The following is a 23,664-nucleotide window of genomic DNA, read 5'->3' on the forward strand; positions in this document are numbered from 1 at the left end:
CTGACATGACGGGTAAACAGAAGCCATGAGGTAGTGAGACATATTCTGGGTTGTGGGGGAAGGAATTGGTGGGTGGTGGCTGGAGTCATAGGAGCAGAGATAAAGACTGACTGGGTGACAAGACGACCCATCTGTGACTTTCCCAGGGCAGCTCTAACAGAGTACCACAGGCTGAGACAGAAATGAAGACTCTCCCAGTCCTGGAGGCCAGAAGCCCAAGATCAGCATGTGCTCCCTCTGAAGGTGCTGGGGGACGCTCTGTTCCAGGCCTTTTTCCGAGCTTCTGGTGGCTCCTTGGCTTGTGGCAGTGTCACTCCAGTCTTCCCATGGCGTTCTCTGTGTGCAGTCAGTGTCCACATTTCCCCTTTTATACAGACACCAGCCACAGCGCATGACCCACCCTGTTAGTGTCACCTCAACAAACCCCGCATGCAATGACTCTGTCTCCAAAGACGTGACATTTTGAGGGACTGTGGTTTGGGACTTCAACATACAGACTTTTTGTTATAATTTGACTTATAATAAAACACAAACAACACATACCCACATAGACACGCAAACACGTGTATGCACCTCAAACACACAGACACACATGCAAAAATATATGAACACACACAGATATACACAGACCAGCTCCCATCTGAGGGCAGAGTCAATGCCTTCCAGCCTGGCTCTGTGGGAATTGGAGGATGAATGCCCCCCTACATCCCCCGCCTGTGGACGGAAGACAAGGTCTCAGTACCTCCCAAAGGATCCAGAGCCCAAACTGCCCACGGCTGTGACCTGCTCACTTATGCCTCCCAGATAAACTTCTTGCTCTCAATCTCTGTCTCGGGGCCAAAACATCATGTTGCAACCGAGTGAATGCAGCAGCCAGTGGGGGGATCAAGCTGTTGCCCTCTGTAAGCCAGACATTGAAGAGATTTGTAAAATGAAAATAATGCCACACGTCCTTTTTTTAAAACGAGGGCTTTTTTTTAAATGTTAAAATATAATGAATTTATTTTTAAAGGACAACATTAAGAAATGTTTTCAAATTTTCTGTCTTCAACCTTAATATAATACATATCTTTATTTAGCTGGGAGAGGCCGGGAGGACCGTCCCTTAGAGCTTTCGCCTTGTGACACCGGGACCAAGGACACCTGGTCTCCAGTCCCTGTCGTTCCAATTCAGTTACTGCTCTTGACTTCCTCTAAGAACAGTTTTGCCAGGTCAAATCTTGCAGCTAAAGCAGAGGTCTCACCCGGAGTGATCCTGCCCCCTAGACACTGGGTGATGTCTGGGCATCTGTGGTCGTCATGACTAGGATGCCCCTGGCAGCAGTGGGTGGGGGCCAGGCAGGCTGCTCAGCATGCACAGTGCCCAGGGCGGCCCCCCACAGTGACCCGGCCCGTGTCTGCAGCGCTGGGATGGGGACTCGCACTAAAGGAAGGTTTGCAAGAAGCTGGCAACTTGCAATTCACTTCTAGTAGCAGGACCACCAGCCTCCTGTCACTAGGGGTGACCTGTCCCTGCACCGGGCCATGGTCAGCGCCTCCCTCTGGATCCTGCTGAGAAGTCCTCTCAGCCTATGCCTCCCCCAGCATCCCCAAGTGCCCTCCTCTCACTCTTACCTTAGCCCCCCTTGGACTTGGCACCCACTGCACCATCAACATGGCTCTCGGCCCATCCCAGGGACACTGTCCCCCGTGGCCAAGTCCCTTGGTGAGACCTCAGCAGGGCCTAGTGAGCAGATGCTTCAATCCTTCTGCTTTCCTCCTGCTCTGAAGCCCATGGTGCCCCGGCAGGGGCCAATTGGTGGCCCCGGAGACGTGTCCACATCCCGGAGCTTGCGAATGGGACCTTATTTGGAAACAGGGTCTTTGCAGATGTGATTAAGAATCTCAAGGTATCTTGGATTAGTGTGGCCCCCAATCCAATAATGGTGACTTGTAAGAGACAGAAGAGGAAGCAGAGAAGGCTGTGTGAAGATGGTAGCAGAGACGAGGGATGTGGCCACAAGCCCAGGGACGCTGGAGCCCCCAGAAGCTGGGAGAGGGAGGAAGGACCTCCCCTGGGACCTCTGGAGGGAGTGGGGCCCTGCGACACCTTGGGTTTGGACTTCTGGATTCCAGAATGTGAGGATAAATCCCTCCGGTTTAAGTTTCCCCGTCTGTGGTCCTCTGTCACAGCTGCCCCAGCCAAAGGCCCCCTTCTCAACTCTGTCCTCGCTCTTCTCCCTCCTCCTGTGTCCTTACATGCCACTTTTGACCTGATGACCCACAGATTGGTTTTCCTAGGCCTAGGTGTCAGCTATGTCCTCGGCCCCCCACTTTCCCGGTTCCTTCCTTTTGTCCCATCACCAAGCCCAGCTCAGAACGCCTGCTATCGGTCCTCGAGGCACATCCATCCTGTATCCCTACAGCTCACTGCTCTTGATCTCCATCTCTCCACTTCCCTGATTTGCTGTTACTCCTATGCTCTCCCAACCTCTGGTGGCACTGGCATCCTCAGTGGCCTTGGCTTGTAGACACATCACCACAGTCTGCCCCCACCTTCACATGGGGCTTCCCTGTGTGTCTGTGTCCAATGTCCCCTTCATATAAGGATACCAGTCATGTTGGATTAGGGCCACCCTACTACTATCTGACCTCACCCTAATTACATCTACAAAAACCCCATTTCCTAAATAAGGTCCCGTTCTGAGACCAGGGCAGGTGGGGGGCGGTCAGGACTTCTACATGTGAATCTGGGGGGATACAGTGCCTGGTTTCTCACTGCAGGTTTGGTTTCCTTCCCATGGTGGCAAAATGTCCTGTGGAATAACAGATTGCCACCTCCCTCCTGTGTCTGTGTGAGGTGTCCAACCTCTGCCACCAACTGGCCCCCGGGAGCCCTGGGGGTGGGGGCTTTCTCCAGCTGGGCCGTTCTCTGTAAGACGGTCATCTCTAGTCCAGCTACGCTCGCCATTACTTTTCATTTATGGCAAACTTGTTTTTTCATTTTCTGCTAATTTCCTTTTTCAAATGAAAATTGTTCAATGTGAAGAAAACAAGTTGATTTAAAAGAAAACCCTGAAGGAAACTGCACTGCAGTGGTGTGTGGACGTGGCGTGAGGACAGGGCCACCCAGGGTGCACAGGCAGGGGCCGCACCCATGGGGCTTGGCTGGCCCATCAGTGAAAGCGGCCACAGGGCGTCTGGCCACCCCAACGACAGGACCCAGCTCCACAGGCTGGTCCTGGTCTTATTCTGCTGGAGGACATATGCACTGGGGGTACTTGACGGGGGGAAGGCCCAAGCGGAGAAACACCCCCCCCCACACACACAAACACGCCAGAAACAGGCCCTGGGAGGCTTGGTCTGCTGAACAAAGGATGTGTTTACTTCCAGAATATTTTCACGTAACAAAACCCACTACGACGTAACAAAGGTGCCAAGTACAGCAAGGCAGAGGGGGTGTCGTGGGCGAGTCCAGGCGCTCGTCCTGCACCTGGGTAACTGGCTCTGTCACCACCGGCATCAGTCATGACAAGATCCAGCCCTCGGTTAGTGCAGCACGGGTCTCTGGCAATCATAGGAGGCTGGCTTGGGGGCGTTACGGGGGCCCAGAAGACTCCAGGCTTGTGTTTTCCATCCAGGAGGCCTTGTCCTTTGGAGACCCAGGCCCGGGTGCTTCCTCAGGGAGCATGGCCACCTTTGGACACCACGTGGCATTCAGCACAAGAAACCAAAGCAAGCAAGTGTGGGTGTGAAAGCATGTTCCGGCCACGCCGGGGCTTCTGAAGAGGCTGGCAGCCCAGAAGGGTGCCAGGGATGGGTCACTCTCCTGCCCCGGGAATGGGTAGCCAGGAGCCGAGGGGCAGTGTTCCTGGAAGCCTGGCCATGAGGGCTGATGGGCCACCAGGACATCTTTCTTGGACCATATAAGTGCAGAGGTGCTGTAGAGTGCCCACGTGACATCTAGTTTCCTCATCTCAAAAGCTAGAAGAATCGGGGTAAGAGAAGTGACAGGGTTTGGATTCTTCAGTAAGGCACAGAGACTTGTCATGTCTTGTTTTCTCCCAAAGGCCATTCTGAGAAACATAGTCTCCTGCTTCCACACATCCAGAAGAGAGCGGTGTGGACCACAGCCCGAGCAGCCCGGCACTCAGGCCTTGGGGTGGCAGTGACCTCGGGCCCACCTGCACTCTGCTGAGATACTCGTTTTCCTGTTTGCACAGTGTGGGGAAGAGGCCAAACACCCCACCAAAGGATTCTGTCCCGGGTTTGAGAGTCCTGCGCCAGGTTCCCGGCATGGGCGTAACCAGCCAGGCGCAAGTTTGAACACCTGTTACGAGGGGAGAGTGACCGTGGGCAGGAAGGTCGGAGGCGAGCTGGCTAATGACCCTGCACATGGCTAAGGAGCCAGTGCAGTGACTGGGGCAGACGGACAGGGAGAAGCTGAAGCGGTGAGTTGGCCTCTGGCCGTCCCCGTGGGCTCATCCATGAGCCCCTGGCTGCAGGTGGTGGGGACTTAAGAGGACCAAAATATTGAGGACTCAACCATACATCAAGTTCCTGCGCTGCCAGCAGGGGACGGGTACCTGGTCCCCAGGGGACGGCTGAGAAGGGAGCGGTGGGATGGGGTGGCTGTGAGAAGCCCTTCTTAGCATCATCAGCTCTGGGAGGAAGGGCTGCAGGCCTGCTTCCGGCTTCCAGGGGAGACCGGGGCTCAGCCCTCTGAGACCCCGAGGGGAGAAAACGCGGCTGTTGCCGTGGATGTCACGGTGACCAAACATTTTTAGGAGTAAGAGGGGCATCCTCCTACCGGACAGCAGGGGCTGGCCTGCTCCTGGGCATTGCTTGCAAGGAGCTCCACTTTTGGAAGTGAGATGAGCATGGGCATGGGTCCCCAAGAGTCGCAGAGGTCTGGGGTCATAGCTGGGGTAGCTCCTGGTGGCCACTAACATGGGCTGCCGTACAGGCTGGGGCAAGGGGTCTACCCGCCACCTGGGAGGGACAGGGGACAGATGCTTAGAGCCTCAGTGGACCCAGCAGGGCTGCAGGAGTGGATGGGGAGGAGGAGGTGGGCCGGCAGGGGTAGGCAGGTGGCAGGGCCAGTCAGCTCCCTCTAAGGCCACTGGCTGCCACTGGCCGGGTAGCTGGGTACAGTGGGGTACTCAGGCAGGCTGTTCCCTGAGAAGTTGTTGAATTGGGCTTCCCGAGATGGTGGGTTCTTCCAAGTGCCTGTGCTCCACTCTGTCTGTGCCTTCTGGAAGCTTCCGCCAGTTCCCCGGTAGATTCTGTGTACCTGCAGGGCCGAGAGAGAGAGCAAAGGACAGACATCAGTGCATCTGTGAGTGACAGGGAGGCCACTCATGGTGAAGGTGAATTACAAAAGCCACAGAATAGTCTTTGTGGAAACATTAGAAAACACACAAGCCAAGATGATGGCCTCACAAAGCCGCGCCCTGGGCCGCAGGCCCTGGTGGTTCTTGGTGCCGACTTCAGCTGCCCTGAGAAGCCCATGAGTGCATGTCCTGGAAAGGGGCTCACACTGCCACAGGTTAGGGTTCTGCCTCTCCCTGCAGACTGCCCCCACCGATACCCACCACCTCGCAGGCAGCTTTGGGTACTCTAGAGCAGTGCCTGGCATGGAGAAATCCGCTGGGAATTTGTATGACGGTGACTCAAACAGCCTCCCAGCAGGGGACTATCAGGCCCTGGACCCTGCATGTCGCACACAGCCGTCCTTGAGCGCTAGCGATGGTCTCCGCAGCAGAGGGCCCTAGGGACGGACCACCCACTTCCTCCCCATCATCCAGAAGGGCTGTGCTTCTGGGAACACTGGGCTGTACTATTTCTAGAAATCCTGGCAAATTCAATACTGACAAAATGGCACTTTGTTTTAGCTCAAAGCTCTTGATTACCAGTGAAACGTAATGGTTGCATTTTCCGAAGGAATGTCTTTCTTCTTCTGTACAACTCTAATCCCAACAAATCTCCAAACCGGGGGTGGCCCTGAGGACCCTGACAGAAGGGTCATCTGTCCCATTGTTTTGGGGGCACTCACTCTATTGTGAGCGCACGAGCCCCCTCTCTCCTATGCCTGTGGGTGTAGTTCTCGTTCTTCTATGACGCTCGCCACTGAGTGAAGCTGCTGGTGGACGCACAGTCAGCTCGCCCATGGAGTTTGCCCTGGAATGTCACGGACACTGACCATGGCATCTCCAAGTATGTTCATGGTTTCTGTTGATCTTTCCCTCAGACTGTCCACACAGCTGAAAGGACGTTGGGGTGCCGACATGGGGGAGCCAAGTATTCCTTTGTCCTCACTGGCCGCCAAGTACACTGACTGAATCCAGCCTCAACGCAGGCCGGAACAGCCAGTACGACATGGCAAGGAGGCTGGGAGGGGCCCCACACCCAGCTCTAAAAATCCTGGCCTCCCCGAGCAGCGCGCTTGCATGTATAGCCGAGATGGCCCTCTGTCAGGGGGTAGGAGGGGGTGTGTGTGCACTGCCAGCTTCGTCGTCTCCCTTGGCCTTCGTGTGGCTCTGGGACAGCCCACACATGGCCGATGCCTCTGGGACTATGGGGCAGATGTTTCTCGCTGGAAGTCCTCACACATCTGGAGTGGTGCCATACAGGGGAGCTTTCTGTGACGGTGCAGACAGTCGATGTAAAGCCACCAGCCCCCATGGCTACTGAGCACTTAATATTTCGTTTAATTTTCTTAATTTAACTGCAAATGGCAAAATGTGGGCAATGATGCCCAAACCAGGCTACGTGGGCGACACTTTTGGACATGTGTGTGCTGAGGGCTCTGGTAGACAGCACCCCCCAACGCAGGCGCAGTCATCAGCGGCCCACACTGAGCCATGTCCCCAAGGCCTTCCGCTTTGGAAGGCTGCCGTGCAGGGGACAGGCAGGGTCTTGCCCGGAGCAGTCGAGGCTCTAGACTGTGAGAGGGTCTTCCTTGCTAATGGTGATCACGTCACTGCGCAGACACTCAGTCCCCTGTTCCTGAAATGGGGATAAGGCGAGTCCCCAGGGCCAGGAGGGTCAAGTGAGAGGACGCATGGGAAGAAGCTGGATGTCGTGGGACCCAGAGGACTTACCTTCATGATCACAATGGCCATCATGGCGGCTGACATGGTGAACATGATGGCCGGAAGCAGCATGACCACGGCGGCCCCGACGCTCTCCTTGAAGAACCCAATCGCTGCCAGCCAACCACTGCAAGGGGCAAGAGAGAGTGTGGGTGCCAGTACATCTGCCAGACAAGGGACCACTATCCTTCACATGTAAAGAGCTCCCAAAACCAATGAGAAAAAGATAAACGACCCAGAGACGTGGGCAATTCGTACAAGGACTTCCAAAGTGACAATAAACTCACAAAATGATGCTCAAACCCACCAACGAAGACATGTAAGTGAGAACAAGGATCGTACCAGCCAACGTCGTGTGTGAGGGAATGGACACACGAACACACTCTCTTAGTACTGGTGTACACGCTTTCTGGAGCGAAATGGCAATATCTATACGAAGACTTAAATGTCCCCTGCGCCTAGCCCAACTATTCTACTTCTAAAAATTGTTTGGAATCCTGAAAGGCTGGGTGTGCCCTCCATGTGCCCTCGCAGGGAATGAAACAAACATAAGTTATGCTACAGCCACGTGACAGACTATTAAGGAGACATTAAAAAATAAGAGGGAGAACAGGAAGTTGAAGCTCAGTCAGCACAGCGGGGTCCTAGGAAACCGGTGCATCATGGGCCTTTGCGAGGAAGAATACCTGTCCACTCATCCAGGATTGCTTCCTGGAGGCGGAGGCAGGAAACATGGTATTTTTGAGAATTATTTTTTTCTTAATAAGTAATAAAACCACATGGCTCAAGAGTCAGGAAACTTACTATACAACAAATCTCTCTCCTGCTGACTCCCTCTCTGGCCCAAAGAGAACCCCTGTGATATGTCTGCTATGAATCCTTCCACAGAGAGCTTATAAAAACGTGTATGTGCACACAGGCACATGTGAACAAAGTACCCATCCCCGCTCTGTGAAACAAGGGGAAATTCTATGCACACTGCTTTGCACTGAGAGGTGTGAGCAAAGCCGGGCAGCGGAGAGCTTTGGTGGGCACGGGGTGGGATGGACAGGCAGCTGGGGCTGGGCCAGGTGGGGTGGCGCCCTCAGACTCCTGGGAGGGGAGGAGGAGCTGGCTCTCCTGTGCGATCGTCACTTTGGGGACAAGTGATCTCCCACCAGAACTGGGGCCCCAGAACAAGGGACAGCTAGTCTCTGGGGAGGGTGTATGTACCACAGTGGGAACGTAGAACAGGGAGCCCCTCAGCACCAGTCTCCCAGCCCTGCCCAGGAGTGAGCTAGCAGCCACCTCTTCCCAGGGAACAAGCTCATTTACAACCCAGGATGACGTCACTCAGAGCAGCGGCTAATAAACTGGCCTTAATCAGTGACAAACGGGCGAGTGAGCCTGCTGCACCCCAACTGTATCTAGAAAGGCCAAGGCGCGCAGCGTGGGGAACAGGGGGGATGGATGGAGGCCTGGTGATGGAGGGCAGGGCTAGGGTGGGGACGATGGGGTGCCAGGCACTGAGCAGCTAGAAGCAGGGGGAGGGGGACAGAACTTGCAAAAGGACAGCACAGGGACACAGCCTGAAAAATCTGTGAGTGAGTTAAAATAGTTACCATGTCACCCAGCAGTACAGCCACTCCTGTGTACACCCAAAAGAAACGAAAATACACATTCACATAGAAACGTGTAGAAATTTCACAGCAGCACTAACAGTAGCAAAAAAGTACAAATGACCCAAGTGTCCATCAGCAGGCGATGGACAAGCACAGTGTGTTCCGTCCACACACGGGAGTGTCACTCGGTCATGAAAAGGAGGCGCTGACACTCGCCACAACGTGGACGGACCCTGAACACACGGTGCTCATGAGAGAAGCCGGACACACAGGCCACACAGTGTGTGATTCCACTTACGGGAAATGTCCAAACAGGCGCGTTCACAGACAGGACGTGGGTTAGTGCTTGTCAGAGGTTGGGGAGGGGGATAGGTAGATGACTGCTGATGGGGATAAGGTTTCCTTTTGTGGTGATGGAATGTTCTAGAACTAGACAGAGGTACTGATTGCACAACCTGTGGGGGTACTAAAAATACTGAATTGTACACTTCAAGGGTGAATTTCTGGCCTGTGGAGCGTATCTCAATAAAGCGATTACTGGAAACACCCCAACGTGGGACACCCCATAGGACGGCTGAGGCTGTGGGGTGATCAGGGAGAGCTGGAGAGACACCAACCCACTGAAACAGGCACAGCTCGCCTGCGTCTGATATGAACACACTGCTAAAATGACATTTAAATAAATGCCACACAGAATCCTGAACAGATAAAGGTATTCGTGGAAATGCAGAAAGGCAAATACAACCTGTCGTCCAGGTGTCAGGCTGAGGGGTGAGAGAAGCACTTGCTCCCTTCTCTATACCTTCCGTAAACCTCCAAATCCCCAAGGTTAAAAGGCAACTTAAAAAGGAACAAGAAACGTGAGACAGCAGGAGCTCTTCTGAGCACCTGCGAGTCTGAAGGGCCAACTGTGGGTGTCGTAGGGTTAGATCACATCACGGTTACATACACGCGTCATATGGTCACATGTTCTAAGCGTTCTTTTTCTTTATAGATCCACAGGGCAGTGTTTGCAGAGGAGACCAGACATCTGGACTGCGCAGGGAGTGACAGGTCCCCAGGTCACGGGGTGGCTGGAGGCAGGTGACCGTGATGGGGCACTCCTGAGAGCATCTCCTCTGCTTGGAGATGAGCCTGACGGTCTCCACAGCAAACTGTTCCTACTGGTCCTTGCTCCTGCCCCACGGGCAGCCCCCCAGGAGCCTGTGGTCTGCCTGCCCCCTGGTGGTGAACTGTGGGACTGCCAGTCACGCTGGGCCAGGAGGGCAAGACCCAGGACGGGCAAGTGCAGGCTGGCAGAGCTGTGGCAGCTTGGGGGTCTCCACATTGAGCCCCAAGGAGGCCAAGGGGCTGAGCACAGTGTCGTCAACACTCCTGTGCATAGCCCAGAGGTCTGAGTGCAGGAACAATCAAAGACACCGGAGCCAGGAGGGGCTGCTGGCCACACACTCGAGGGAGTGACAGGGCTTTGCACACCAGTCTCACCCCGCATCCCCCCACCCCGGGCCGTAGCCTCATCTGTGGATGGGAGTCAACGCATGGAGGTGCCCAGGCCCCACCTGCACAAGCAGCACCTAGTTCTTATTGCTCGCTTCCTCCCCCTAATCTCACAGAAAAGGGAAACACCAACAGGCCCTTCCCTGAGGTCCCCTACTGCTCGGCAACCGTCCCCTGCCCTGTTCAGCCCTCAAGGAAGTTGTTCCCATCTGCCCAGTGTGGAAACCAAGGTGGTGGAGGCACCAGGCAGAAAAGAGCTTGCACAGAGGCCTGAGATCACGATCTCGAAAAGGCTGACTTGGCAAGGCTGGCCCTCGTGGTGTCTGGAACTGGACGCTGGGGGTTCCCGCCACCCTCACTGACAGGGGGACTCCCTGGCCCTGAACAGTCTGTACAAACACGTGATTCTCGCTGACCACCCACCCTCCTCCTGGAGTCTGGGATCTCGCACATGCCAGGCCCCTGGTGAGAACCGTGGGCGCTGCCTGGGTCCCTGGGAGCCCCCTGCGGACCGCACCTCACACGCACTGTCACGTCTCGTTTTGGGTGAATTAACCAAATCCTGTGGTTATCCACCAGGAGAGCTTGCGTGGTCTCTGGACCTCACCCCACCTGCCTTTTCCCTCAGCTCATCTTGCTGTCCTAATTCTGCAGAAACCCCGGCCGTGAGGACAACCACTGCTGGGTCCTGGGGTTCTCCTCGTGAATATAAGCACCCAGGGGTGGTCGTGGGGACCCTGAAACAATACCTCACCAATCCTCCAGACCTGGGAGGCCATCAGCCAAGAAGAAACCCAGTACTCAGGGTCTAGGTAGAGCTCACGTGCTCACCATGGGCGAGGGAGCAGTGTCAGGAAGGCTCAGGCAGACGCATTCTGGAAATGAACTTGGATGAAAAGTAGATGATTTCAAGACTCCGTGCAGAGAAGGGCAGAAGACGCAGCAGGAAAAGAACCATAAGGGAGGAGCTGAGGGGAGGGGCTGAAGAGGCCATGGAAACCCACATGGCCTCAAGGAACAAAAGAGTGTGTGTGGCTTCCCACTGCTGAGGACACACCATGGTGGTGCTGCCAGTGGACACAGGAAAGAGTGACAGTGGACACAGGAAAGGGAAGAAACAAACGGAAATCACGGCAAGAGGGTACCCCAAACCAAGACCCAGAAAACACCACAAGTGGAGCGAGGGGACCAGAGGACATGATATAAGGGAAGGTCCCTGAATCGGGGGCTCTAACTGCATAGACGGAACGACTCCCAATGTCCCAAGAAAAAGCAACCAAGCACGCTGGAACAATCCTGAGCAGCACACACACGCAGAGCCAGCCAGGCGCTCCTGCTCAACGCTGGACGCCAGACACCACCTGTGGTTGCTAAGCAACAGTCCTGATTGTGCCCCCGTCCCAGTCCTCGGGCCTGCGGACATGTGACCTCACATGGCCGAGGGACTTTGCATGTGGATTAAGTCAAGACCCCTGAGATGAGGATGACCCTGGACCCTGGATTCCAGGGGGCCCAGTGTCATCACCGGGTCCTCAGAAGAGGGAGGCGGGAGGCTCAGAGTCAGAGATGGAACACGCTGCCCTGCTGGCTGTGACGATGGAGGAGGGGCCAAGAGCCAGGGACGCGGTGCCTCTAGAAGCTGGCAAAGGCTGGAAATGATTCTCCCGGGGCCTCTGGAAGGCCCAGCGCTGCCCGCACCTGGGTTTAGCCCCGAGAGGCCTGTGTGGACTCTAGACCCAAAAACCGGATAGGAGAAATGCGTTTCATTGTAAGTCACGAAGTTTGAAGTGCTTTGTTACAGCAGCCGTGGGAACCTCATATGACACCCCACTGAGCAAACAGGACACCAGCTCTCTCTCGATGGTGCTGGCCCACGCCTCCCGGTCTCCTGTGACCAGTGTGGCCACAGACCACACACCAGCAGAGTACCACACACAGGCCTGGGCACATCCTCAAAGCGTTTACGGGAGCAGGAAGCCAACTCCTGCTCTCCTTCAGCCGTCAGGAGCTGGGGTCTGTGTTACAGCGCTCAGCCCATACCGACCAACACACATAACCACTCACGTGTACAGTTAATGCGTCACCAACTTACCAGGCACCCCATCCTGAGAAGCCGATGGCCTGGATGACGGTCAGGACAAACTGGGCTCCAAAGATGAAGAAAAATGTCATGAAATTAAAGGAGCTGTCGGCCCTGGAGAAGGAAACGCCTGTTAACGCTGGCCCTGGCTGCTCAGGCATCATGACCCAGAGGAAGACCTGAGGCAGGGGCAGCAGGACAGGGAAATCCCCTTCCTCAGGTGTGTCCATGTGCACAAATTACTGCACACGCACTCACACAGAATCCAACCACGTGGTCAGATTCTCAGGGGCCTAAACACGGCCCCTCTGAGAAGACGCTGCACCCCAAGGAAGTCCAGAGGGTCCTCGCCCCAGGCTGTTTCCAGTTCGATGAAATGGGAGGGGGCAGGGAAGTATTTGGTCATGCAGGGCTGCTCCCTGGCGGTCCCTGAGGCCTGCTGTATACAGTGCTCCTGTGCGAGGCTGCCAGCCAGCCTGCCCTCCAGTGACAGCCCCTTTTAGCTTCAGCAAATATGAGTGGGTTTCAGGTTCTTGTCTGCTCAGGGACCCTTTCTGACTCACTCTGAGAGTCTGGGGTTTAGGGACCATCTGAGGCAAATGGTGCAGCCTGAGTAGTAGGGGCCGGTGGGGGCAAATGTCCACAGCAGGAGAATTCACGATGGCCAAAGATGGGAACAGCCGCCATCCACACACGGGAGTGACACTCAGCCGTGAAAAGGAGGGAGGTGTGACACTCACCACAACGTGGATGGACCCTGAACACACGGAGCTCATGAGAGAAGCCGGACACACAAGGCCACACAGTGTGTGATTCCACTTATGGGAAATGTCCAGAACAGGCATGTCCACAGAGACAGGAAGTGGGTTCATGGTTGTCGGGGGCTGGGGGAGACTGCTGATGGGAATGGGGCTTCTTTTGGGGTGGTGAGAATGTTTTGGAATTATAGGTGATGGTTGTACAACAGTCTAGAAACAATGAATTGTGAGGTTGATGAATTGTGTGGAATGTAAAGTATAACTCAATAGTTATTAAAAGACACAACAAAATAGGCAGCAGTGGGCCACAGTCTGCAGACCCTGACACAAGCTGTCATCCAAACTGGACGGGACAGTGGGGTGCTTTCTAACACCTGGCCCAGGGTAACAGGGGCAGACCAGGCACAGGTCCTGGGTGTGGGGATCGGCACACAGCCGAGCTCTGCGGCTGGACGGTGTCCGGGCTTATCAGTTTGAGCCGACTGTCCACCATCAAACTCGCCCTGACGCCCCACAGGGCACTGACCAGGCCTCCACTTACCGGAAGGCCTTGTAGGCGGGCCGGAACCAGCACACGTAGCCACAGGGAGAGAAGAGCAACAGCCACACCAGGGCCAGGCCGAAGTTGGCTCCTGAGCCACCGCCGATCCACCAGGCCAGGCAGGCGACAAGGTTGACCCCCAGGGTGGCACAGTAGACTGTGGACGGGAGGCGAGGAGGCTAAGCCAGGTCAGCAGGGCACAGGCAACGGGATACCTCTGTCTCACTGCGCAGGCGCCATGGGCCAGAGGGCTCAGGTGACATAGGTTCTCACAGAGCCAGGCCCACCTACTCAGGCCCCCACACCACGCCATCTCCAGGACCAGTTTTATCAGGGAGGAGATTTGTAGATTACAAAAACCTCAGGCTCCCACAGACCAAGGACTGGGAGCTTTGTGGCCTGGGCTGGCCCGGGCCTGGGTCTCTGCGGGGGTGCAGGGAGGTCCCCCCCCGCCCACAGCACCCCGCCACTCACACAGCCACAGTCGGTAAATCCTCTTCACTAGGACCTGGTGCTCAATGGGGATCTCATCCGAGAAGTTCTGATAGAAACAGGGCTTCAGCGGGATGAAGCTAGGCAGCGGCGGGAAGTTGTTCTCCTTCTCTGCAAGGACAGAGCACAGGGGCTAAGCCAGCCGGGGCCTCAACAACGGCTCTAGAGACGCCCGACCTGTCCCGGGACCTGCAGACATGTCGCCTCACGTGGCAGAGGAACTTTTCAGGTAGGAGGAAGTCAAGGCCCCTGAGATGGGGACCACCCTGGATTCCAGGGGGCCCAGTGTCATCACTGGGTCCTCATAAGAGGGAGGCGGGAGGCTCAGAGTCAGAGATGGAAGGGGCTGCCCTGCTGGCTGTGACGATGGAGGAGGGGCCACGGGCCAGGGACACGGTGCCTCTAGAAGCTGGAAAGGGCCGGGAATGGTTCTCCCGGGGCCTCTGGAAGGACTGGCCCTGCCTTCACCTGTGTTTAGCCCCGAGAGGCCCGTGTGGGACTCCTGACTCCAGAACTCTATGATGATAACTTCTCTTTAAGTCACTACATTTGTGGTGATTTCTTGGCACCATCATGGGAAACACACAGACTCAGTGGCAGAGCCCAGATGCTGTTAACACCTGTGTCTCCAGGGAGGGTTCTGGCACTTAGAATGTGTGAGTTTCCTGGGGCCGCTGTAACAAATGGTTTAAAACAACAGAGATTTATTCTTTCACAATCCGGAGGCCAGAGGCCTGCGATCACGATGTCACAGGCCCGGCTCCCTCCCAAGGCCGCGGGGGAGGGTCCTTCCTGCCTCTCCCAGCTTCTGGGGGCTCCACGAGTCCCTGAGGTGGCGATGTCACCCGCACGTCTGCCTCCACGGTCACTTCCTTTGTGTCTGTCCAAATTTCCCTCTTCCTAGAAGGACACCTGCCACTGGATTAAAAACACCCTACTCCAGAGAGACCCCATTTTAATACACCTATAAAGACCCTATTTGCAAATGAGGTCCCATTCCCAGGTACCTGGGCTCGGGACTTGAACATGCCTTTCTGGGATCACGATTCGAACAACAGCAGTGTGACATCAGTGCTGCCCTGTCACCTTTCAGGGTACCTTCATGCACCCGTACCGCTGCAGGGCAGCTTCCCGAGTACCTGCCAGGGTGACAACGGACAACACAGAGAGAGGGAGCCCTGTCCTCGGAGACTACTGTCCCAGCCGGGAGAAGGGGGAGCACCGACAATCACCATGACAAATAGGGACCTGCGCGTGTGCTGAAACATGCCAAGTGCTATAAAGAACCACTGGAGCAGCTGGGGGCCACCAGGGACGATGGTGGGGGTTGGTTCGCTATGACTTCAGAGAGCAGGGTCAGGGTGGGCCTCACTCGAAGGGTGGCATTTGAATGAAAACTCGAAGAGGTGAAGACGGGAGTCCAGTGGATTCTGGGGGAGGGTGCTGCCAGTGCAAAGACCCTGGCGTGAGTGCCTGCCCATTGAGGAGCAGGGAGCTCAGGGGCTGGAGGACAGAGCAGGTGGGGACAGCCACACCTTGCTGGCCACTGAGCAGCCTCAGGCATTGTCCGAGTGACAAGGGGGAGGGCGTGTCCTGAGCTTGCTGGCTGCATGTCTCGATGATGAGATCACGAGAGGCAGGACTTCTGGCCTCCTGCCCTCCCAGTGAGCAGGCCTTCAGGGGGTCTCCCAGCATGGACACAGCCTGCTACACTCTGCTCTGCTCACAAACCCCACTGGGGTCTGTCCAAGCCATGAGAATGGCCCCCACCCAGCCCCCGTCCTCCAGTCCTGCTGGCCCCCTGGCCATCAGCACTCCTCTCGTGGCCTGCCTGAGGTCTGATCCCCACATTTCTCACCACCCACAGAGAGCCCAGCCGCAGTCCGTCAGTCCACAAGCAGTGGCAGACACAGGAAGGAGGCAGAAAACCACCTGCCAAATTGCCAATTGCAAATTACAGCGTGGCTCCTCGAAACCTTGTATTCTTGTCTGAACACTCTGTGCAGACTTGGGGCCTGGGGGCCTAGGTTCAAATCCCAGCTCTGCCACCAGTGGGCTGACCAAGGGCCGCCTCACTGCACTGGCATGCCCTCTCCCATGTCCAAGCAGGACGAGGCAGGCCACCCTGGGTGCTCGCTGCAACTTCCGAGCGAATGAAGGTGTCGTCTTCCATGCAGCCATGCAGCCAAGAGCTCAGCCCCTGGCGTGCACGCGCTCACTACAAATGCAGGCAGAGTGCCGGCAGGGCCTCACACCCGCTGTGAGAACTCGTGGGCAGTGCAGTGCCTCCCCGTTGTCCACTTGGTGCTGGAGGGCGACCCCAACACCCTTCATGGGAAGAGGAACGTGAGGTGTGTGCCAAGGGGGGCTGCAGGGGCTACACCCACCCGGGGACATTGCCCAGAGGGACACAGACACAGGAACCCACTGCAGGGCCCTGGGCAAGACTCACCTGACATTTCCGCTGTGACGACCCGGTGGGGCTGAAGCCTGCAGCCACCTGAAGGGGAAACAGCCACAGTCAGGGGGTGCCCACGGCTGCAGTGACCCTGAGCCCAGCTGCAGGCCCAGTTTGCTACTGCAGGTGGAGTCCTAACTGCCAGACTGTCCACAGGGGTGTCTGGGCTCTCACCTGAAAGGCTACCCCAAATGGGTGACCGCAGCTGTCACCTCACCTAAGAGCCCCCTGGGCAGCATCTGCAATGGCCGGAGGGGCAGGGTCAGACTGCAGCGCCCTGCTGCCCACAGCCCAGTCTGAAGCCAGGCTGCTCCTAAAATCCTGGCGAGCACCCCACTGCCCTCCCGCCTCCTCATCCTCCCCAACCTTTATCCACAGATGGCTCTGAGCACCCGCCTTCAGAGTCACCAAGCCTGGGTTCACGCTCACTGCCCTGTCACCTCAGACAAATCACACCACCTCTCTGGTCTGTAGTTTTCACCCTGTGAGCCTTAGAGAGCCAAGGACCCCACTGCAACCCAGGTGAAACTCCTGGAGACGCACCTGGCACTCAGCAGCCTTGCTTAGGAGCCACGTGAGCCGTGTCACAGAACAGCCCCACATTCCAAGCCACCACCAATGTGTACAACTAAGCAGAATGGTTGGATCCAAAAGGGCTCTGCTGGTGGACGGTGCCATCCTCAGAAAGGGGCCCACCAGGCCTACACGACACAGCTGGGCCGAAACCATCCCAGCACCTGGCACTGGAGCAGGCAGAGAGCTGTGCCTGGGGCCGGGCACTGGGGACAAGTTTCTCACTTACAGTCAAGGTGAGACAGTTCCAGTGACATGGAGTTCCCAGGGCCCCAACCCCCAGATCCCTGGCTGGCCCTCCCTGCAGACACAGTGGCCTCATACACCGCCAGTATGTGTCCACCGCCCCGCCTGCCCTGTCTCCACAAGCTGGGGACATCCCCCAGCCCGGGGTTCAAGGGTAGTTTTGGGGTGGGGATGTCCCAGGCCCCTGCAGTGCCCACATGGTCAGACAGAGCATGTCTGCTGGATGGACAAATGGCCCGCTCCAAGTCCCGTACAAACACACTGGTTTTAGTGCTAACTGCTCTATGACAGACACCCGCTGGTTCCCTTTGGGTGGGACCCTTCGGCCACCTGGAAAGGACAGGAAATGGGACAGTCCCAAAGGAGCTGTTCGGTCAGCTGAGTCGACACACCCTGGCCGGCCACACCCTTGCAGACCCAGGACACAGACAGGGCTCTGCCCACGCTCAGCTCAGGAGTCCCCCTCCTCCTGTGTACACCCAGGCCCTCAGAGAAAATGGCCCCACAACTGTCAACAGACACCGACCTGGTTTTGGGGTTGTGTTTATTTTCACAGGTCAAACCTGAGACAAAGGGGACACAATCCTAGTGGACCCAGAGGCTCAGGGTGGAGGTGGCCAGAGAAGCGAGGCCCAAATGCCCATCGATGAGGCTCAGCTGGACCCCCACTTTGCTCCAGCCCAGGGAAAAGCTCAGTTTAGCAGAAACGTGGCCCCAGGTGCCGGCAGAAACGGCGGTGTGAGGCTCCAGGCCTGGGAGGCATTGAGTGTCCCTGAAATCCACAGATAGGACTGCGGCCCCTGGACGACAATAAGGGAGGCAGGGCCCACGTGGATCCAAGAGGAGGCTGAGGCTGGCAGAGCAGAGGACGGTTCGGAGCTGGTGGGCAGCAGCCTATGTGTCGGGGTCCAGACGGCGGCACTGGCCCTCCAGCACGCCGCGGAACACCCGGAAGCGGTGGTTGAGGTCGGACCGCGTGTGGATGCGAAAACGGGTGCCCAGGCCACCATCGGGGGAGGGCGCCCCATAGAAGACACGCTGCACGCGGGAGTGCACCAGGGCCATGGCGCACATGGCACAGGGCTCACGGGTGACGTAGAGGTCATAACCGGTGCACACGTAAGGGAGGCCATCTTCACCATCTCCACCCGCTTCCGTGTCCATGTCCTCATCCAGCTCGTGCACGGGGCCCACGCGGACGCCCAGGGGGGCGGCGGCCGGGGCGAAGGAGCAGGCGGGGTGGGGCCTGAGGTCGTAGGTGCCGCGGCCCTGGCCTTGAGCCACCAGGTCGATGCACACCATGGTGGCATGCAGCAGGGGGCTGGCCGTGCTGCTGCAGTCGTGGCCTGTGGCCAGCACGCAGCCCGAGGCCGGGTCGACCACCACGGCCCCCACGGCCCTCAGGCCCCTGGCGGCCGCCTGCTGCGCTGCCCACACAGCGCGCTCCATGTGGCCCTGCATCACAGCCCGCTCTTGAGCCGAGAAGAGCTGCCCGGCTAGGGCACGGGTCACATGCTTGTCCTCGTGAAAGGACGTGGGCCAGTGGGAACGGGCCTCCTCGAACTGGCCCCTGGTCAGGGGCGGCCGGGCGGGCACAAGCACCAGGAAGGGCTGCCCCAGTCCGTGGGGGTCCACGGCTGGCTGCGGGAGGAGCTCGGCCAGCGACCGCATGCCCGGGGCCCGTCCCGCCAGGCACAGCAGCATCTCCAGCACGTGCGGGTGGCTGGCACCGTGGCTGGGCCGCACCCTCTTGAGGTGAGGCTGGGCGGTCAGCGGGTGGACAGCCGACACCTCCTTGAGGAGGCGCGAGGTCTGGCGCTTGTCAAGGACGGGCGCAGCGTAGGCCAGCACCAGCTCCACACCCCCAGACTGCTGCTCAGACAGGACCGGGAGGGCTTGCCACGGCATGGGCTCTGGCTCCGGGCTGCCAACCTTCTCATCCCTATGCTGCTCCACGCCGCTGGGAGGGTCCGTCCTAGGCATGGCTCCGACTGTGGGAGACAGATCGGAGCAGAGCGTCATCCGTCAGCCGCAGGACACCCAGGGAGCTGAGGAGTCCATCCCAGGAGCGTTCCGAATCTGAGGGCTCATCTGAGAGCTCCAGCCCAAGCACAGCGCATCACGGGTCATGCTCTCCCTCACATCCTACCAACTCTTGGTTTGCACGGCGTTTAAACCACCATTGATTCCACCCCCGAGCCGCCCTCTTTCTTTGAGATATACCATAAGTGAAAATGCACACTGGATCTCTGAGACTTAAAATGAAAGAACACAAACTGTCTCATAAATTTTGCTTATATTGACTGCGTGTTAAAGTGATAACACAGCATTTTTTGGGTTAACTAAACACATTAAAATGAACTTCACCTATTTCTCTGTACTTTCTAAAAACGTGGCTTCTAAAAGACTTAACATTAAGTATGTGCCTCGTGGGGCAGCCGGATGGCGCAGTTGGTTAGGGCACAGTGCTCATAACACCCAGGTTGCCGGGTCAATTCCCACGTGGACCAGTGAGCTGCGCCCTCCACAAATAGACTGAAGACAACGACTTGACTTGGAGCTGATGGATCCTGGAGAAACACACTGTTCCCCAATAAAGTAAAAAAAAAAAAAGTATGTGCCTTATATTACATTTCTATTGGTCAAGACTGCCGTCGATAATGTTAAAGATAAACTACAGAAAATCTCAAAAGGATTTCAGAGGATCTCAGGTACCACTAGTCACCCAGAACACACTGCCCCACCGGCGACTTGGAGTGGACAGAAAAGCTGAAATCACTGTGGGCTTATACTGCCTGTGACATGGCCCCCGCTCACTCCTCAGGGCCATGGGCCCTCGTTTATTTATCAGTCAAGACCTTCACAGAGAATGTGAGGTCCTCGCGCACCACGATGTGTCCTGAGCTCACAATGCACGTTTGGCAAACATACTGAACCAGGGTGCCAGAGGCAGCCAGGAGAAGTGGAACGCGTAGAGGCGGCTCCTCGTGTGCCCATGATACCTGTGACCGGCAGGGCACACAGGGGTCCACGGTGCTGACTGAACCTGCTCCCGGCACACACCATGCCCAGGATCCCACAACCTGCATGGCCTGCCCCAGGCCACAAAAGCTCCCACTGTCTGCAAGGCGAAAGACAGACACAGTCTTGTTTGTCCCTCCAAGAGTGCAATCTCTGTCTGATCAAAACAAAACAAGCCACAAATAAAGGAGGCTGCCTTTGGGACACTGCTAGCCGGGCCGCCAACTCCTAGAGAGGATGGATACAAATCACAAGACAGTCACCATCTGACCCAGCAATTCCACTCCACTCCTCAGTACATGCCTAGAAGACTGAAAACCCACATCCACATAGAAACCTGCACACAGTGTTCACGGCAGTAGGATTTTCAACAGCCCAAAGGTGGGAACAACCCAAGGGTCCATCAGCAAGTGATGGATACAAACAATGAGATCCATCCACAAGGGAATATTCTTCAGTCTTAAAAAGGAGTAAAGTGCTGATACAACATGGATGAACCCTGAAAACATGACACTCAGTGAGAGAAGCCAGACACAAAAGACCACAGTGTGTGATTCCATTTATATGAAATGTCCAGAACAAGCAAATCCAGAGAGACAGAAAGTGGGTTAGTGGTTGCCAGGGGCTGGGGGAGGGGGATGTGTGACTCCTAATGAGGACAGGTTTCTTTTTGGGGTGATGGAATGTTCTGGAGTTAGATAGTGATAACTGTTCCATAACCTTACAAATATACTAAGAAACGCTAAGATGTATGCTTTAAATGAGTGGACTACATGGTATATCAACTGTATCTCAGTAAAGATGCTATGAAACAGAAATGGAGAGAGGAAAGGACATCTGGCAGTCGCTAGATCAGCAGACCCCAAACCAGGCCCAGCGCCTTGGATGACAGCTGCCATTACTGCAAAACCATGTGTCCTAACGCCCCACAAATGGGCTCCCCTTCTCCTCCCAACAACAGGGGAGGGAGATCCTAGGACTGTCCCCTTTCTACTGGACAAGAGGCTCCCTGAGGTGACAAGGGCATGTGGCTGGTGCTCATCAGCACCTGGACTCTGCCTTCTGAGCCCCTCTGCAAGGAGGGCGTCCTGAGTCCACAGATGAGGAATAACCAGGTTCCGCAGAGGGTGACCCGCCCAAGCCCCCGACCCCAACGCCCCTAAAGGAAGATCCAGTCCACCTGTGAACAGAATCTGTGCATAAACATTTTACTTAAATGCATCTGGGGAGCTGAAGCGTGGCTGGAGGCAGCTGCTGATGCCGGGTTCCTCTTTTTGTCCCCAAAGGACCAAAGCAACCTCCAGCTCCCGGTGACCTGACTGCCCCCATGTCCCTTCCCCTGAGCTCTCCGAGAGTCCCGCCCAGCTCAGTCCCTTCCCTTGGTACGTCCATTTCCCTCTGCCCATCCAGTCTCCAGGGGCAGCCAGCCAGTGTCCGTAGACAACCCGGTCCCACTTATAGTTTGCTGCATCTGCCGAGAGCCAACTGTCCAGAGCCAGCAGCCCCTGGAGGAACCCCGAACTACAAGTCCCCTCAGCAAGCTTCGGACCACCCACCACCCACAGCACCCCACCAGAAAACACGTGTGTGCTGGAAACCTGGGCATACTGGGTGGCAGTACCCAGAGGGCAGTGGGCCTGGGGTCACAGCAGGAATGGACTCTGGCTCTGGGGGGAACAAAGGAAATGGTGCTTATTCAGTGAGGTGAATCAGGCTCGGCAGGCAACCTCAGCGCCTGGACCTGGCTGTGTCTCGGCCCCACCCTGGCCGTTTCCTGACTGGTGAGACCTCAGGCATCTGTCCTAAGCCCCACTTCACCCTCTGTGAAACGGGAATCCATCACCATCAGACAGGGCTGTCCTGAGCAGAAGGTGAGAAAATCCATGAAAGGCCCAGGAGCGAGACCCTGTACTGTCCTGAGCAGTAAACAACCTGACAGCTCCTCAGGGGCCCAGGGCAGCAGAGTCCAGGAGGGCTCCTCGGAGGTGGTGACCCCGAGCTGGGCCTGGAAGGTGGGCAAAGCAAGGCAGGGAGTCCTGAGCAGAAGGAACAGCCAGTGCTGGAGTCTCAGATGTGCCGAGTTTCTAATGCAGTTTCCCGGACTCAGACCCCCTGAAAGGGGAGGGGGCTGCAATCTGCATCTCTAACAAGCTCCGCTATGGCCTGCCGTCGACGTGTAACATGAGACATCCCATAAAATTCGAATTCCAAGTGAACGGATTTTTCAGTGTGTGTCCCATGCAATCTTTGGGACACACCTATACTAAAAAATTACTCGTTGTCTGCATAGAATTCGAATTTAACGGGGCGTCCTGCATGTTTACTTCCTGAACCTGGCACCCTACAAAGCGGGCCTTCTGTGCATGAAAGTTCGGGAACCTCGGGCTCGCGGGGTGTGAGAGGCTCCTTATCCTGGGGCTGGTATAAGAAAAGGACTTGAAAACTCCCACATCCCGTAAGTATCAGGAATGATCGTCAATGTTTAGGACGGATAGACACACTGGGGACCTTCGGCGCGCGGGAAGCTAGCAAAGGCAGGCGCCCGCCAGGCAGGGAGCTGGCCCCACGACGCGACTGCAGGGCGCGCCGGAAGCAGCGGGACGCATAGAACCTCGCAGCCGGGCCTTTGGGACGCAAGCGTAGATGGGCTCTGCAGCGGGAAACGGGGTCTCGAGGCCCGGACGTTACGCGCGCACGCGCACACGCGACGCTCCCCCGGCCCACCCGAGGCGTGCGCGAGCCTGGCCCGGCTGCCCCCTCGCCCCTTGCGCGCGGCCGGTGTCCCCCAAAGCCGAGATCCCGTCGCCGTCCCCGGCCGCCCTCCGAGGGAGCCTGGACCACAAGAGCCCGAGACCACGGGGCCGCGCGCTTACCTGAGGAGACGGGCACGAGCCCTGCGCTTCACAGTCTTAGCAACCGGCCCGCCCCGCCTTCGCCTGGCGCCGAGGGGCACGACGGGAGCGTAGTTACAGGGGCGGGGTCTGCACGGGGCGGAGGCGAGGCCGGGACTACAATCCCCACAAGGCCAAGCCCACAGCCGCCTCGCTCCGCCCCTCTCCGCATGGGTGCTCCGGTGACCCGCGGGAGCGCCGGGTGAGCGCTGAGTGAAGGTTCGACACCCTACGGGAGGGGCAGGGAAAGTCGGCTTTTTGGGAAATCAACAGAATGGGGAGATTGAGGCAGAGAGGCACACGACACCCCCTGCAGTCAGTCACCGAGGCCAGTTCGTTGTTGCCACGTGGTTTCGGAGGGGCTGTCTCCACCGTAGGAGGTCAGCTTCCAATTCTGGTCTGGGGCCCTGGCTGACTCCTGGCCTCAGTTTTC

At 56.9% G+C, this 23,664-nt stretch overlaps 2 protein-coding genes across 4 annotated transcripts; both read right to left on the minus strand.

Moving 5' to 3' along the window:
- Nucleotides 1–3,327: 3,327 nt before the first annotated feature.
- On the minus strand, nt 3,328–23,315 carry SCAMP4 (secretory carrier membrane protein 4). Of its 3 annotated transcripts, XR_013995214.1 has the most exons (8): nt 23,214–23,315; nt 16,495–16,542; nt 14,025–14,153; nt 13,551–13,707; nt 12,264–12,365; nt 7,083–7,200; nt 4,926–5,272; nt 3,343–3,871 (listed from the first exon to the last, which is right to left on the minus strand). XR_013995214.1 is itself a non-coding variant. In XM_081077770.1 (7 exons), the coding sequence occupies exons 2-7, from the start codon at nt 16,499–16,501 to the stop codon at nt 5,093–5,095; spliced, it is 693 nt and encodes a 230-aa protein (XP_080933896.1). In that variant the 5' UTR covers nt 16,502–16,542; nt 23,214–23,315; the 3' UTR covers nt 3,328–5,092. The 3 variants fall into 3 exon arrangements, 2 of the variants coding, with proteins under 2 accessions (XP_080933896.1, XP_080933897.1); XM_081077770.1 differs by having other exon boundaries at nt 3,328–5,272; XM_081077771.1 differs by lacking the exon at nt 23,214–23,315 and adding an exon at nt 17,846–17,867 and having other exon boundaries at nt 3,334–5,272.
- On the minus strand, nt 17,848–23,352 carry ADAT3 (adenosine deaminase tRNA specific 3). Its single transcript, XM_081077769.1, has 2 exons — nt 23,214–23,352; nt 17,848–19,310 (listed from the first exon to the last, which is right to left on the minus strand). Exon 2 carries the CDS (start codon nt 19,300–19,302, stop codon nt 18,214–18,216), a length of 1,089 nt encoding a protein of 362 aa, XP_080933895.1. The 5' UTR covers nt 19,303–19,310; nt 23,214–23,352; the 3' UTR covers nt 17,848–18,213.
- Nucleotides 23,353–23,664: the final 312 nt, after the last annotated feature.

This window comes from Rhinolophus hipposideros (assembly GCF_964194185.1).
Source record: "Rhinolophus hipposideros genome assembly, chromosome: 16".
NCBI classification, from domain to species: Eukaryota; Metazoa; Chordata; class Mammalia; order Chiroptera; family Rhinolophidae; genus Rhinolophus; species Rhinolophus hipposideros.